At 50.3% G+C, this 17,254-nt stretch overlaps 1 protein-coding gene across 1 annotated transcript in view; it reads right to left on the reverse strand.

Moving 5' to 3' along the window:
* The window catches only part of ANTXR2 (ANTXR cell adhesion molecule 2), a 121,047-nt gene extending 112,651 nt beyond the window's left edge, over positions 1 to 8,396 (reverse strand). Inside the window, exons 1-3 of the mRNA XM_050896719.1 lie at positions 8,241 to 8,396; positions 7,224 to 7,295; positions 4,131 to 4,202 (exon numbers count right to left, since the gene is read on the reverse strand). Of these exons, the coding sequence (XP_050752676.1) occupies positions 4,131 to 4,202; positions 7,224 to 7,295; positions 8,241 to 8,389 (293 nt within the window). The 5' untranslated portion in view covers positions 8,390 to 8,396. The remainder of the gene's footprint in view (positions 1 to 4,130; positions 4,203 to 7,223; positions 7,296 to 8,240) is intronic.
* Positions 8,397 to 17,254: the final 8,858 nt, after the last annotated feature.

A 17,254-nucleotide genomic window follows, 5' to 3' on the forward strand; every position in this document is an offset into this window, starting at 1 on the left:
ACCACCAGTTTACAGGAGAGGTTTCTCTGCATAAGCTCTGTTGCGCCAAGCTGCAAGCTTTTATTTAGGCAACTCAACAGGTACTGTTTTCATCACTGTTTGCCATTATCTCTTGCTTTAAGTAAGTTTCATTGACGCCATGCTAAAAATAGTGTTGTCACCAGCCAAGCGGTCCGACTACTGATGTTGCTAAGGCATTGCCTCGTTTCCTTGCGTGGACAGGGCCACAGCCAGCACTCGCTGGCAGCAGAAGACAGGCAATATTTCCTTCCAGTGCAGCAGGATGTAGATCACACGCCCATTTGAGAGAACCAACGATAAAGCTACAGACCGGTTACGAAGCACAAGCCACCTTAGTTTCTCAGAGACGCGATACCATCTTTGAGAGTAAGAACGCTTAACAGAAAGGGACAATCATTTGCCTTAAAGGAAATAAATGCATCTTCAACATGTACAAAGAAAGGCTTATTCTTGCTAGAAAGCAAAGCATGCTTGAGGACTGAATCTTAAAAACCGTTCAAATCCCTGCTTTCTTTTAGGGAGAAAATGTTGTGCCTGTACATTAGTGCTGCAGAGGTTATGTAAATTGTCACGTAAGCTTCGGGTCATGCCGATTCAGTTGGGCAAGGGGCTAGCCTCGTATGAAACGCCGAGTCTCCGTTAATATCTATGCAGTTTTAAGTAGCAGTGTTCTTAGCTCTTCTGGATGGGGGACAGTATCGTATACTTCTTTTCCATGTTGCATTCTACCTACTGAAGTTCTGGAATCTTGAATCCTTTTTCAGCGTGTTGGGAGTACGAGCGCTGGCAGGGAAATTGTGATTCCCAACGAGCATATATTTATCGTCAGGAATGAGGCTATGTGCCTGCGAGGCAACCTACTTCATCTCTAACAAATAAAGGCAAACAAAACAGGTACTTCGGTCTTGCTGCTAAGAAGGAAGTACAGCAACAGGAAAACACACAAACTTGTTAGTGAAACGGGGGGGAGGGGGGAAGCGTTCTTTAACGAAAAGAGGGATGGTTACATCCCTGACGAACAGAGCTGTCGTACTGGTGAAAGTAAACCCTGCACATCAGCCTCCTCAGATGCAGAATTTGGAGGAGGTTCCTGCTTTCTATACCTCTCAAATACTACAGAGGGCTCGGTACAATTATAGTAATTATTCTGCTTCAAACTTTAGGCCTCCTGCACGGGCTCCAGATGGAAAACACGTAAGTGGCTGACTTTGCTGTACTTTATACACTCAGCAGAACATGCTCTCTGCAGATGGCTCTATTTTGGCAAGCTTCTTGAACCAAAGCGTAGGGTTAGCTGACATGACCGAGGCTCGAAATACATAAACGTCTTGCTAGATTACACATTTCTGTGCGATAAAGGAACAGTCAGTGCTCCACCAGACTATGGACAAGCACAGTAAGGTACGGTTGGTCGCGTACCAGGTACTTCAGTGTCCTCATTTTCCACCTTCGTTAATATAATCTTTCTTTAGCTCCAACGGGAGTTTCACCTAAGCAGAGTCAGCAAGGCTAGTCCTGCCCCTGGATGTCGGTCAAATGCTGCGGAAGGCGGTTTACAGAAACCTGAAAGTCTGCTGGCTGGCGTACCGTTGGCCAGAAGGGAACGCAGACGACATTGTGCCATCTGGACGATATTCGTAAGTGTATCCACTTCTCCAAACCACTTGCTTTTCAAAACTAGTAGCAAAACTGAGCCCCAAATGCGAATGCGCAAATCTTTGTTTACCACTTAACGTACAGTTTCCACCTAAACTTCACAGGGGAAACGTGTATCTCCCAAATGGGATATAACCATTGTGAGAAGTCTTTTCCATCTGGGTGTTATTTTTATTCTATGTATTTATTATAGCATTGTGTGTACTGTGGTTAACAGTGACTTCTGTTTCCGGAGTTATTCACATAGCACTGTTCACAGTCACCAAGTATTTGGTAATCTGGAGGCTTCGGCGCTATGGTGTGGGTTTCTTTATATCCACAGCTTTAATAAGCAGTAAAAACCAGCAAGAACTTTGTGCAAGCAGTCAGAAGCCTAAGGCTTTCGAAACAAAAAAAGACTTCCCTACTTTGAACTAACTGCTGGGAATGAATTGCGGTTTCCTGACGTTTGCGAATTAGCGAGTAAGCAAGGGGAAAAACATCCCTGCAAGTCCAAAATGCACATGAAAAAACCAAGGCCGTAATATCCCATAATCACACACACATGCACATCCATCCCCAAAACTGCACTGTACTTAGCATCCTTATCTTCTGTTGGGAGCAATGGGAGTTAGACATTCTAAGTCCTTTTCCTCTGTTGACTTCTTTAATATTTAAAAGGACAGCTGTTCCAACTGTATCTATCCGTTCTTACCTATGTACATATGGTCACAGTTACTGATGTCTCCTTCTTCATTCTCCTTTTAATTCCTCCTAAACGGTAAGGGTAGTAATTTCCTTTCCCCTACCACACTCACAAAAGCATCGGCAAACCTCGCACTAAAGAGAAGTCCCACAAAGGGACTCACTAGAACTCAAGAAGGTTCTTCCTATGCTTTCAACGAGGCTTCCGAGAAAAACCCGGTTCTTTCCATTGCTTAAAGTGTGCCACAGACACGCAATGAAAAAGGCGCTTGTGTTTCCGTGGCGGGGTTCCAGAGTTCTGCCCAAGCATTCCGAGTGGTCTGTACGCTATCAGTGCTGACTCTCCGTGCTCGATAAGAAATAGGCCACCGACGGGGATTAAGGGCCTATTGAAAGCGAGAGAAAGGATCTCATTGACTTCAGCAGTCCTCAGAACAGGCTTAACTGTCCTCCCCTGACCTCTCTCAAGCCATCTGGAAAAATGGCTTATAACCTTGTCTCTCCCCGCAGAGAGCAGATCCAGTATCCAAGTCCGGGTCGGGGGGAAGTGAAAACTTGGCCGTTCTCAAGTCAGGCCACTTTTTTAAATGCTAAAACGGGAGGGGCTTAGAACTGGATCTTTAGACATCCTATTTCTAGAATTTCTAGCATACGTATTTCTAGCATACGCTTCTGTAGCGCGACACATCTGTCTGTTGCCAATGACAGGTCTCTTCAGTAAGTCTTGTACTTGCTATTATTATAAAAAAAACCTACACAGTAAAACTAACTGACTACGGCAGACCACATTTTGTATTGACTCTACTAAAGGGAGCAGAAAGGAAGGACTACCTCACTTCCACCCTGCTACAGTTCGTTAAAATGATCCCTAAACGGTTTATCCACATGTTCAAAATCCAAAAAGTTGTGCAGTGTGGTTAGCTTCTGCACAGAAGGGAGGGAGAGAGGAGGTTGTGTTGGTTTTGACAAGGCTGAAAGGATACTGAAGGACTCTGACGACAGCGCAACTGTCCTCTGCTGAAAGCACCGATTCCACGATATCGTTTTCCAATTCCTGTGATTGTAGTAGTTAATTTTGCAACAATCTCTTCTCTACCTGGTTTTCTCCTTCTGTTTGCCCCCACCTATGCTTGACCTATCGCAGCTGCCAATCCTTATTTGCTTTAGAAATCAGAGTGAGGAGCCTTGAACTCCGTTGCCTTTGAGAACATCAACTGAAAGGAAGAGTTCAGGCGCATCCATACGTCATCGCACTGCCAGAAAGACCTCACACCTTTCAACTGGCACCAACTCCACTGTCTAAAACTGATTTTGAAGTCGTGATTTGAAAATACAAAATGAAATACCTACCTTATACGAAATTATGCGAAACATTAATTTACCATTGCGTGCTTTACCTAGACGTAAAAAAATACTGAAGACTTATGTACAGATGTTGCTTTACAGAAGTAAAAGCAAGAATCGTTTCTCCTGCTGTGCCAAGGAAGATACAGAGTCATGCAGAGACGAAAACATTACTTGTAGTTGTTCTGCGAAGGAGCGGCAGAGTTCACATCAAGAATTTATTTCCCATCGTTCTCCTTCCTTTTTTATGAGGCTATCCATTGATATGTTCACAAAATTAAATCCAGCTCTGCACAGAGGCTTCGTGACTGGCCACCACTTAAAGGTATCAGTTATTGTTCAGTATCTGTTACTCTTGTTCTGATTTAATAAGAGCCCTTGGAGGGGAGGAGGGAGAGGGAGAATTAAAAAAGCAGTGCACTAACCTGTCTCCAGTTAATGGCAAAATGACATGTGCCTGGGTGGAAAACACGATAAACGATAATCTCATCTTGGGGCTTTTAAAAAAGGGAAAGAGGAAAGAAAAATACATTTTAGACAAATGAAAAGAAACGTACAAATGCACAGCATTTCATTCACTTATTCATGCTTCATTAGTATCATCTTTATCCTCCAACTTCCAAAGAACATACTTTTGAACTACAAGCCCAGAATGAGAGCGGAATTAAAGGATCTCTGCCCATCTACTCCTTACCCAGATGCTTTGAGAATGAAGTAGCAGAATTATTATTCTTTCTTGCCTGACTAGACTCCAGATCAAGACACGCTAAGCTTAACAGCGAAGATCTCATGCGACCCAACTGAAAGCGAACTTCATAGGTTGTGATCTACCAACGTACAGAACGCAACACATCCGTTTATATTTTCATGGTCACTGGTGTAAAAATAAGTCAGGGACACAAACTCAGGGTACACTCTCGCTCCGGGGTATTAAACGTGGACAGGTTCAAAAGTCAGTTTCCCCTTTTGAAAGGTTGATCCTGACACAACGTAAATTTCAGACTGGGCTTTTTGGTCATAAAATCATCAAAGTCAAAGGAACGGTGCCTTCCGACTGATTCACCTCTAAAAAAGCAGCATGACAAACTCTTTCAGAATGAGTATGTTTTTGTTTTGGTGACACAGAGTTGTGACACTTAAGATCAACTTCTATAGAAGTACCTGGGGAAACGTCATTATAAAAAGCAATACTGTATGAATTGATTTTATTAAGGAATTCAATCTTTTTTTGAAGAAGCCCGTCTGTCTCTTCCAACAAGATTATGAGGAATGATATCCGACTGTCCGCGGAAGATGCGTAAGAACTGGTGCTCTGGAAGCCCAAGACAGTAACTTTCCTAAGGTGAGTTGTAACAACATCCCTCCTACCTGCATTTCATTTTTGTTCGTGACAATTTCAATATATTCAGTAATTTTATAATTCACTGTATATGTGTATCAGCATTAATTAATCGGGTTAATGTTAGTAAAGACATAACATTTGTAAAGATGAATGACCACACATTTTCTGTTCACTTATGTCAATGATGCAACTTAAAATTATTGACATCATGGAAATACAAGTACTGGGCAAGTCTTTGCACAGAACTGCACAGATCTTGGATTTAAGATCCAGTCTTGCAGTCTGTCCGTTAAGACTCTGAATACAAAAATCTGAGATGCTCTAAATTAAATTATAATCTAAGACATGGGATGATCAACCTTCTCAGCTGCCAGAAGCAGTTGCTAAACAAAAAACGAGTACTTGCAATCCCAATCTCTGCTAATTACATCACCGCCTAGTCCGAGTAACGTGAGACTTCCCTATTTGAGCCGCAACTCTCTGCGTGCAATAATGTCAAAGTTACAATTTAGCTAACTTGTCTTCAGGACAACCACAACACCGTCCTCTTCACGAGACATCCCGTTTCCGTTCCACTCTCCGAGCACTCAGACACGGTGATGATGGAGGATCGTATGAACGCTCCCGTTAGACCCGACAGCCCTGCCAGGCGCAGGCCTTTCAGAACCGAGATAATCGGCATGCAGCGCTATTACTGCAAACATGCACGTTACAGGGAGGTCAAACCGGAGAGCAGATGCACCGCCATGAACTAATTCTTCAGGTGAGGACCGAAGGAAACCGCTACCGATTGGATCTTTGCCTTCTTCCCACAACTACTTTTTTCAATTTAAGAAAGGGCAAGGTGAAATGAGTCCATGCCCTATTCTGAAAGTGTACTGAGGCCTGAAGGCAGGACGAAGCCCCACCAGCCTTCGGAGGCACTCCAGCCCCATCAGGGGCACACACAGGGACGTGTACTGCTCAGGCTCCCACAGGAGCCCAGCCGCCGTCGTGCTGCGAAGGGTTTGTGCCACGTCAGGCTGAGCGCTCAGCACCCGCACACCGAGCGAGATGCTCGTAGGTTGGACTGTCTGGCTCCGCACCGTAAGCGATCCTCCTTTGGTGTGAAAGCTCAGCGGAGTAATTTGCCAACTCAATAGCTTTAGTTCAGATAACGGAGCCAGACCACTACACAACAACTGTTCCAAAAGGGAGCGTCATTTGGCTATAAAAGATGATGAGCTGAAAGACTGACACTGAGCAAGCACCACCCTTTCAGTGGGGGCAAATGTATTTTTTTTTACCGCTCACCGAAAAGAAGCGCTGCTTTGGGATCCTCAGGCTCTTTTTTTTTTCCTTCGAGAGCTTACAAAATAACTTGGAAAAGCTTGTGTCACCCACTTGGTTAACAGAAGATTTGCTTTTTACAAGTTGAATGTAAGCAATATTTAATTATGCAAGCCTAATTGTATCCCTTTATTAGCAAGCCAAGATTATAATTGCCCACCGCACCTCATTTTGCTTAGCAAAATCTACCACAGCATCTATGTCTGTGTCTTCGGGGGGCTTCCTTTGTTTTATTCTGGTTTGGGTTTGTTTTTTTTTAAAGCGAAACGCTGCATCGCAGTAATCCTCAGCTGTCTGTACGGAGCACAGTTAGCCAGTATTTACAACAGCCGTTTCTGTGGCAGCAATACTCGCCAGACAATACTGCTAGCCAGTTACAAAGTTGATTACGTATATGTACAACAAATACACTGTTAACATGGCCTAAAATTCCTGAACGTTTGAGCTTGAAAGATACGCCCTTCCTTTTGACCTGCACCATATATTTACATATATACAGACATACATTCAGATTTCCTTCTTTATATAGATCTCTCAAAGCAATATACGAGAAGTACTCCATCAGAGATGAGGCGTGTGGCTTATGGGAAAAAAGCTTTAAAACATCATCAAATTACATCTGAGAGTAATTTTAGAGATTAAGTATTTAAAGGTGCATATTACCATCTTTTTACGGAGGTCCAAACATGAGAAAAGGAACTAAAAGTTTCCAATATTTTCCAGCAATTTGGGCACTAGAAGTCAAACTCTTAACATGTTTGTGAAACAGATCTCCTGAGCTTACAAAACCGTGGGGTTTTCTTCAACATATCCCAGTATTATATACGGCACAAGGAGCACAACGCACCTGACGAATCTTTCTGTCAGCTGATTCACAAAATCAAAGATTTCATGCCAGTTCTGTGCTACGCTCCCAGATCTGAAAAGAAAACAAAAGCACGTTAGTAGGCCTTACGTAAGGAAAAGAGGCAAGCAGGGGTGACGATCTCCATGAGAAATCAGACAACGCGGGACTACTTGCTTTTCTAATTACCCCAAGTTACCACCGACCCCGGCTCGCGGCGGAACTCGCCGGTGGTTTTGGTCACGATCCGTCGAGCAAAGCCGCGGCCAAAACGCGCGCACCGAGCGGCACCCCGCCGTGCAAAAAGCACGCCCGCCGCCGCGCCGGGCGGCCCGGCAGCATCGGTGCTCGGCCGAAACGAAGCCCTCGCTCCTCCCGCTGCCCCCCCGCTATCCCCCCCCCCCCCCCCCAGCAAAGGCAGGGCGTGCTGATGGCGATCTGCGATGCGCGAACTTTCGGCACAAAAACACGGTCATCAACAGCTGCCGAGGGGGAGGGGCGGCAGATGCTCCCGGTCGCTCGGGCTGCCTCAAAAAACGTCGTGTCCCCCCCCCGGGGGCTTTCCCTCAGGAAATGTACCTTCGCTACAACCCTCTTTTCCCGGGAACCTCACACTTTCCAGGCACGCGGAGCTGGGGGGGGGGGGGAGGATAGATCAAACCCACCGCCACCCTCCCCGCCACCCCGCACCCAGGCCACAGCGAGAGCCGAAAACTTTCTGCGGCCCCCCCCCCCCCCCCCCCGCCGCAGCACGGACGGTGCCCCGACCGCGGCGTCTCCGCGGGCTCCCCACGCGCGGCGGGCGTTAGCCCGCGGGCGGCCGTTAGCCGGTTAACGGCCGTTAGCCGGTTAACGGCCGGCGCAGCGCGCGCGGCGCCCCCACAGCCCGGCGGCCCCGGCGCGCGCGGCCCCCTCCGCCCCGCGACGGCTCCGGCGGGCGCGCGCGGCCGGAACAAAAGCCGCGCCCGGAGTCGCGGCGGCGGCGGCGGTAGCGGCGGCGGCCCGCCGCGCTCCCCTTACTTGTCCAGCACGAAGTACATGTCGAAGGCGCCGTGGCACGACGGCCCCTCCGGGGCCGGGGCGGCGGCGGGCAGCAACGGCAGCAGCAGCAGCAGCAGCAGCGCCGGGCCGCGCGGGGCGAGGCGCCCCCGGGGCACGGGCCACGCCATGGGGCCTCGGGGCGGCGGGACGCGGCGGCGGCGGCGGCGGCGGCGAGGGGACGCAGGGGCCCGGCGCTGCCGTCCTGCCGCTCAGCGGGCGCGGGCGGTGCTGAAGTGGCCGCCCCTCGCCCGCCGCCGCGGCTGGCCCGGCCCGGCCCGGCCCTCCCCGCCCGTCAGCGGCGGCGGCGGCGGCAGTGCCTGAGGCGGGGGCCGGGGCCGGGCGGGCTCGGCGCGCCCCTCTGCGCCTGTGTGGCGCGGCCCGCCTCCCTCACCCGCCCGGCTCCGGCGGCCACCCGCAACTCCGGCAATGGCGACCCCGCGGCGTCCCCGTGTCGCCCCCCCCCCCCCCCGCCCCTCGCCGCTCCCCCGCCGCAGGCGCCTCCCCGACAGGCGGCGGCCTCGCCGGCGGCCCGCGGCCTCGCCCGGGTTCGCGTCCCCGGCGGGAGCCTCCCCTCCCCGGCTCTCGGCGAAGGCGCGGGGGGCCCGGCCCGGCGCCGGGGCAGGCTCCCGAAGCGGCTGCTTTCCGGGCGATTCCGTGCTCTCCTCGGAGCGGGGCCAGCCCCGCTTGGGAGGGCGGCGGTGAGGGAACCGGACGGGGAGAGGTGGCGGCTCTTGGGGTGCGAACGGGTGGCCGTGCCGGCCTGCGCGGCGGGCGGGGACCCCCCCTCCCGCGCCTGGATGAAGCCCACCCGTGGAATGGTCACCCGGGGGGAGCGGAAACGTCCCCCGCCCCGCCGGGGTTCAGCTCGGTTTGGGCAAAGTTTAAAAGCCCCGCAAGAGCTGGCGGAACCGACTGCGACAGGCTAGGGATCTGTTAGTCCGCGCTAGCAGTGAAAACGCGTAATTAAAACGCAACCCGTGGGTCGCTCCGCTTGCCGTGCCGCGGGAGGGCAGGCGGCTTCCCCGCGGCGTTGCTCTAGGCCGCTTCCTCGCTGGGATTCGGTACCCAGCCTGCCCGATAAGTCAGCGTGTGTCCGCCACCCCTCTGAGGAGGGTGAACCAGGAACCTCCCGGGATCCTTTTTTTTTTTATTATTATTATTTTCTTTCCCTATTTTTTTTTTAATCAATCTCAGGGTTCTGTGCCAGGGGTGCTGGACGTTTTTCTGAACCGGCAGCCAGCTAAGAGCTGTTCCAATCCACGTTACAGCCGTACACGTTAGCCGTACGGTTCCTCACACAGAGAAACCGGCTGCAATAGATCCAAACTGTTGCTCCGGGCCCGCGCGCGTGGTAGCCACCAAAACGTACTGATTTACAATAGAATTTGCAAAGCTAAATATAGAGCAGACATTTGGTTTGAAGCATAAGCTGGATCCTTCACAGTGAACATGAGGCACTGTAGAAAGCGTCACTTTATGCTGCAAGAATATTATCTTTCAGATTTTTCCATCTGTGGTTTCAGATTTTCACGGGAAGTTCAAACATGCTTAATAATCTTAAAATATTATCTGAAGGCTAAAAAGGCGCGTGAATTTTCTGTGAAGAAAAATGCTGGTCATGTGACAAGCTGCATAAACCAAAATTATCTCGCAAGTTAAAAATAAACGTCTAGCCTCTGTTTCTTTCTTTCCTTTCTGGAGTTTTCTCCAGGAGCGCTATGTGAGAAGCAATTAAGAGGACCTGAAACAAAATCGGCTATTCTTTTTTTTCACCATTTCTGTGCCCACTGCTTTGTTTTAGTAGCGTCTCCTTTGAGCAGCTTTCATTTGCAGTGGGCCGTGTTGACCGCTGCGATGCATGGAGGCTCAAGACGCGGGGCTCTCGAGCACCGGAGACCTCAGGAGACTTCCCATTAGGACCAGACTCAGGATTCTCTCTCGTAACCTGTTAAGTTACATTTTGCTAGCCAAGTGATGCGCTAGAGCTCTCGAAAGCCTGTCTCCCATCGTAACATCAATCACGGGAGCGATGAGTCAATAAGGCTGTCCAACTGTGGAAAGATAAAACACAGCTCAGAGGTGCCCCGTGCCTTACGACAAAAAACCCATGTTTCCTTCAGAATCTGGCCGTTCTGGCTTGCGATGGAAGCGGTCAGAAGGCAAGCAATATACCAAGACAAAAAACCCCAGAAATTACCGATTTCCCCCATCACCTGCCAGATAAGTTATTCGTGAGGCAGTATGCGTCTGTGAGTGGCAGTGAGCTGTCGTGGCCTCATGGCTTTTATTGCATTAATGCTTTATGGGGCTGCATAGAGGATATTACCTGGAACCCTACCGTTTGTTCCCAAGACGCTCTCCCCCCCCGCCCCCCATAGTAACTATCTCACTTCTTAGGCTGACCGTCTTATTTACATTCCCCTTTCAACAGCCACTGCTCCGTTGCCTGTTTTTAATTTGACGGGAGCTCCTCACCGCTGCTAGGCATCCCGCTGGCGTCACACAGCGGCACGGGCGCTTCAGAAACCTCCTTGGGAGAAACGCTCTCGGCGCAGGCGTTGCAGGGCACGGCCCCCCGAGCAGCGGGAGCAGGCCCGGGGCGCCGGCAATACAGGTGAGCAGGGGGGGCAACCATCCTCTCGGGATTTACAGGGTAAGCACGGAAATTTCCCAGCAGCGCAGCTAGCGCTCCGGCCAGCGAACCCGCAACGCCAGGCCTCGCAGCAGGTAGTCCTTTGTACCGGGAGGTGAAACGAAGCGCCGCTTTGATTCAAGAGGGCTTACTGAAGGAAAGTTGGAAGGAGAAACACGTCGTTTGTATTTCTCTCTGGCAGGAACTGAAGTGATGTGGCTATCGGAAAAGCACAGCTTACCGCAAGCTTCCATAACGGGATCTCTGTTTTACTGCGGATATGCAGGCTGGCATACTGCTTGGAGAGTCCAGACGGCTTCAGCGTCATTGGTAGGTGAGAAAAATACACAGTATGGGGGGGCTGATCTTTGTTATCCTCGGTGAGCCTCCATCTCTCAGTCAACATCTTTCTTGTTCATGCACGATAAAATACAAGAAGAATCCCGCGTCAGTCACGCCAGCGGTAAGCTGGCAAAGTTGCTATCTTTAACATCCATCTTCTCCTTGTCACTTCTAACAGACAGGTTTCCCGTGCTGAGTTGCTCGTTGGAACAACAGGACTCCGTGCAGAATTATCAAGTATTTTCTTGTTAAACTGGGTCACAACGCCGTCCCACCGCTGTGAGATCAAACAAATTATTTCTGTTTTCCCTGCTGCAGACATTCAAACAGTCATTAAACAAGTACGATTTCGTGTAGAAAGAACGAGTTGAGGATTGCAGATTGCTGTCAGCATTCCCCGTGTGCAGTCATGTGTCATAGATTAAGCCCCCAACAAATGTAATGTTGAATATGTACTGGTGTTACAATATATTTTTTTCCTTTCTGTATCGTTTCATTTTGCTCTCAGTGCAAATAAAACAGTCGGATGAAGTGGCTCTGTCATGAAGGTAGAATGGGAGGACTGAAAAGAGCTTTACAAAATGAAGTCTGTGAAATCAATACGCAAAATTACACGCAGTTAGAATTCGGTCCTAGCCCATACAGTATCTGCACATCTTAGTCTACCAGCGATTGAAAGTTTCGTCTGCACAAACACGACGGAATTGTTTTTTTAACCGAGACGATGACCCAACAAGGATCATGTGGCTCTCACAGGCCACGTAGGTGAATCAGACACATCGACCGCTCCAACAAGGATCTTAAGCCTCTGCCCTCTGCAAGAGGAGCTGGAAAATGGTAATCCAAGGCGGCCTGCGGGAGATCTTTCATTTCATCCCATTTCCTGCCGTCTTTGGATGGCTTGCTGCGGGCACGGTGCTCTGACCTGACACATCCATGTCAGAATGCCTTCTCCGTGCCGATCCGAATGCAAAGCCAAGCCTCAGTATGATGCAAGTTGGAAATTTCACAAAAGTCCATGGACCAACAGTGATTTATGTCAGCCGAAGATCTGGCTCATGAAGTTCTTAATGTCTTTGAGCTAGCAAGGCTAAAGGCTAAGTAAGTGGTATTTTACAGTCCCCGTGGAAGCGCAAAACACGGAAGATTAAGGACCGAGCAGCCTGTGCTTTGCCAAAGACCCAACAAAAGCGAAGGCGGATAATCCGTTACAACTCAGAAACGCTGTGCAGTGCCGCCTCTCCCTCTCTCTGCAGAGGCGTGCGGTGCGGCAGAGCAGGCTTTCGGAGGGTTTCCAAAACGAGCCGCGCTGCAGCTTTCAGAGCTGCACGAGGCAGCCCCAAGCCCTAGGAGCGCTCGCCTCGCCTGGGAGTACGTGTCCTGTTATCCAGCTGTTGGAAATTGTACTTCGAGCGCATGTGACCGACCGACTGTGTTTGGAACGAGCTACCCCTGCCAGTCGGGGATCTGTGGCAGCCAGGGTTTGCTCTTTTCTTGTTTCCAAGTGTGAGAATTCCTCTTTTAGCCTGTGGTTTCTGCTGAAGTAGCAGATAAATCACGCCTGTTTTGCTGGAGTGGCTGGATGAGAGGGAGATAGGCACGGAGGAGGTACCGGGCCGTAGCTCACGGCTATTTACACATGTTTGGCTTCGTTCGCACAAGGGCCCGGGGGCCTCCTTTCCCAGTTCTCAGAACTCATTAGACGATGCTCGCCTCTTTCCCTTCCTCCTCCACCGCCGCAGCGCCGAGTAAAACTTGGACCGCGGTGCCCAGCCCCAGCGGGACGGGCGTTTTTCGCTACATGCACACCAACGCAGGAAGCGCAGCGCAGGGAAATGGGACTGCCCTGATGACTCTTTGCGTAGAAACCGTCGGAAAAACAGACTCGTGGAGCTGAGCAGGAGAAATGCTGCAAGAGGTTCCGTAAATTGGATCCTCGTGATGCTCCCTCCGGTGACCGTGGAGATACTTGCTTTTATCCAAGGGGCTGGACGGGGCGTCAGCAGCTTGCCAGCGCAGAGAAACAACATCACGTTGCAGCAGCAGGAGGGGACTCCTCATGCTCTTGCCTGTACCGAGGGACCAAGGCCAGCCGCAGACCTCTGCCCCGACACCGGGCGAGTCTCCTCCTGGCTCTGGGTATTGGTTCCACGTCTGGACCAGCAACAGCTTCCCCTCGCTCACTGTCCCCTCGGTCTCGAGTGGAGCTCACTCGTGCAATGACCTCCTTTTTTACACCCGTTTCTTGCGCCACGGTACTCGCCGGTGGCTGGGACCGCAAGGAAAACAGAGGAACCGGGGAGAAACCGTCCCCGGGTGCGCTTGGTACGTGTAAGGCCGGCAGCATTTGGCCATGTAAAAGAAGCATCTCCCAAAACATGGGCGTATCTAAAAGTTCTTGAAGTGCCTAATGACAATTGGTCCCTTTCAGACTTTTCCTGCCTCTCAGAAATGATGGAGTTTTGTTTCATTTCTGCCCAGTGTTCAATCTGGGGAAAGAAAGGTGGGTCTGGCACTATCTGTCCCGCAGACACGCAGCCCAGACAGACCTCCACACCGCAGAGAGAGGCTGCAGCGATGAGTCCAGGCTCCTGCCGTCGCAGGACCCGCAGGTCACGCACGTCCTGGCTTCGGACGACCAAGCTACTCGGGCAGACACGTTCGCGCTTTGTGTCACCACCCGTCTCAGAGCTGCACAGCGTTTCTCAGCTTCGGGACGTGGCCGGCTCGAGCCTGGTGGGTTACGATATCCATCGTAAGATGTGAGACTGTGCTGTATTTACGTGCTTGGATAACTGAACAGGGAACTACAGCCCAGGTGGTGGTTTTTTGGCTTTGGGGTTTCTCAGCTGATACTGAGGAGTCCTATTTTGGCTATGACAGATTCACAAGGCAGAAAAAGGGTCTTTGTACTTCTTCCGAGGATCCTTTTGTTCTGCGTGCAGCAAACAAGACAACGACAGGAAGGTGTTCGCTATTCTAGAGCAGGGAAGGCCGTGGTCATTTAAAACAGAACTCTCAAATACAGCTTAAAAATAACCCAGCAATAGAAGCAGAAGTTTTCACGTGGAAGGTCAATGCGCAGATGAACCTAAGTTTACTGCCAAGATTTACTGCAGAGAAAGTAGTAAACAGCACAGTTTACAACGCGTATGGGATTATACAGCTCCTTTCTTTTTCTTCAGCACTTGCAGATGATTTCCCCACATGTTGTCCCTGAAGATCCACCCACTTCCCACCTTCTTTTTGGCCCAGACTGGTTGGGAAGACCTTAGGCGAACGGCGTTTGTGCCAAAGCGAACTCAGCGTATTTCAGAAGTAAGTAGTTGGAGCAAAAAGTTGACCTGCGACTTCACCGTAACCTGGCTGTAAGCCTGGCCGTAAGCCTGGCCCTGCCCTTGGATACTTGTTAACGCTGCAGCAGAAAGATGGTGCTTAGTGGTGGGAAATACTTCATGGCTGCGGTGAGACGACCTCAGCGGGAGGAGAAAGCACCTTTGGGCTCAACCGCAGTCAAACAGCAGGTCGGCGACCCCACGGGCTGCCTTTTCTATAGACTGCAAAGGGCCGGGAGGTCTGTGTTGCTCGTTAAATTCAATTCTGGTCCAGGATACCTCCGTACAACAACTGTGAGACAGGCTGCTTTCTACAGGGTACTCAACGGTTGCCAAAATTTTGTCTGGGAAAAATTAAACTTGTGTGCACGCGCACGCGCGTGTGCGGCTGCAGTTCTGATGCATTAAACATCCTTTCTGTTTAAGGTCTGTATTTGTCGTTCTGCCCCATGCTACAGGAGCAGAGTGGAACGGGAGGGCTGAAGGCGTCCTGGTCCCTTTCACGGCTCCAGCGATGCCTGCTGCGAGTGCAGCATGCCGCCCGCCTGCTCCCAAGCCACGGCTGCTGGTGACGTGGTGGCAGGCACTCTGAGCTGCGTGAAGCGAAGGACAGGGGCGATGCTGCTGTGAACCCTTGAGCCGTTCCAGCTTAAACCAGAATTTGACTCAAGGCAGCTCACAGGAAAATATTTTTCTTCTCCCATCACAGGATATAAACAACACGTGGAAGTCTCATGCTTTGCAAAAGGAAAGAGAAACCAGAGTGACTCCGGGAGTTATACATTAGGCAGTAGTTATTCTGGAGCTGCCTCCTGGAGGATTAGCGATACAAATCCTTTTTCCCCTTTACAGATGTAGCCTCGTGGTCTGTGCTCGTTCTGTAAATTAGTGTATAAATGAATAAATAAAAAGGATAGCATTAAGTAACACAGGAACTCTCATGTTAGTGTGGTGTTGCATGCATCATCCAGATGGAAAGTATCTGTCCCTGGACAAATCAGGGAATTATGCAAGCTCAGAATTCCTGAATAACCGTTGCTTTCCAACATCATCGAACAGTATGCAATACCCACAGAAAATACACACAAAAACAGGACAAAAAAAGCCCTTCTCAACTCCGAAAACTAGGAAACCTAAATATTAGCAATATGTTGGATGAGAGAAGCTATAAATGTGAGAATACAGAGTGATGTCACTAATATGTGCACATTGGACCGTTAGTTGCACAGACGAGCCGGGGTGGTAATCGGTGCTCATTCCTGGCCTCAGCAAAGGTGGAGAAGGCTCCATTATTTTTTGGCGTGATTATCTGCTGGCCGATTCCCTGCACGGGGCACAGAGCTGTTTGTTTCCACTTTTTCAGAGCTGTCGTTTGTTTCCACTGTGCTCAGATGAGCAGAAGGAATGAAAACAAAGAAGGAAAGACGTGCTGTCCTGGTGCAAACCATCACAGAATAAAAATAAATCCATCTTGGCCCGGGAGAGCGAAAAAAAGCACGACAGCAAACATGGAACTCCCCGCTCTGCCCCGGGAGCCGCTGCTGGCTCAGAGCAGCGCTGAGGGATAACTTAGGCTGGGATTTTAGCACAACTCTAGAGTTGCAGTGACCCTTTTTGGTCTTCCCAGGAAACAACGGCCCAACTAGAGGAGACAGAGGAATGAAGTAGGCAGGAACTCTCCCTGAAGAACAGTGCATCCCACAAAAAGGACAGCACATTTCTGAGCAGTATATGAAGTGTGGGGGGACGCATAAGCAGGTACTAAACAGGTCACGATCCTGCAGCCCCCCAGTCTGCGACAGTTTTATCATTGACTCTCGGGGAAAAGGATCAAACCCCTTCTAGGGCGCATCCAAACAGGAATGTAACTTTTGTTCTATTTGGGCTTGTACTGGTTGAAAAGTGACTCGTGTTTATCTAGGTAGGCCGACCTCTTTGGGGCTGGAAAGGAGAAAGAGGACATCATGCTGTGAAGTCAGTTTCGTCTTCCTAGGCCTCGGAGAGAAAGAGGAAAGAACAGTTGGGGGGATAAATGACAAAACAAGTGCTTATACCGCTGTTTGGGGGAAATTATGTAAATATTTGTGCAAAGAGAGCTTTGCAGGGCCAGCGCGCTGCAGCAGGACTCCCCCTGACAGCATGCACGAGCCACTGTTGGATCAACAGCCTGAAAAGCAGATGTGCCAATTTCCTGTATTTGATGATGATGGGTCCTAATTACGCCAGAGCTGTGGCAATGTCCTTTCTTATGGATGACTCTTAATTTTGTTTCATGAAGTCATCTGTGCAACGTTCTTCCGGCATGCAATCATGGTCGAGCGACAGTCACAAAGAGCTCCGTGCTTAGCAACAGCAGCGGGCAGCGCCTGAAACCTGTGAGCCCTGTTTGCACCGGGGGGGTTCGGGCACCGCCGAACAGCGTGCGGCCCGCACGCAGCTCCCCCCCCGCCATCGGCATCATAGCCAGGGCAGAGTGTGAAATTCATTCCCCTACGAGCCGCATACGCCGCCAAAGTCCCGCGAATCTCCTTAAAAATACGGTCCAGCAGAGGGTAAGCTTTTGCCAGACCTACGGCCAGGGCTGCATCGCACTCGCAGCCGGGTACCTACAGCTCCGTGTTGGAACCCAGCATGCCGAAACACCTTGCCCATGCTTTGACCGAGCGTAACTCATTTACGGTCCG

Source organism: Gymnogyps californianus, chromosome 4 (assembly GCF_018139145.2).
Source record: "Gymnogyps californianus isolate 813 chromosome 4, ASM1813914v2, whole genome shotgun sequence".
Lineage (NCBI taxonomy): Eukaryota > Metazoa > Chordata > Aves > Accipitriformes > Cathartidae > Gymnogyps > Gymnogyps californianus.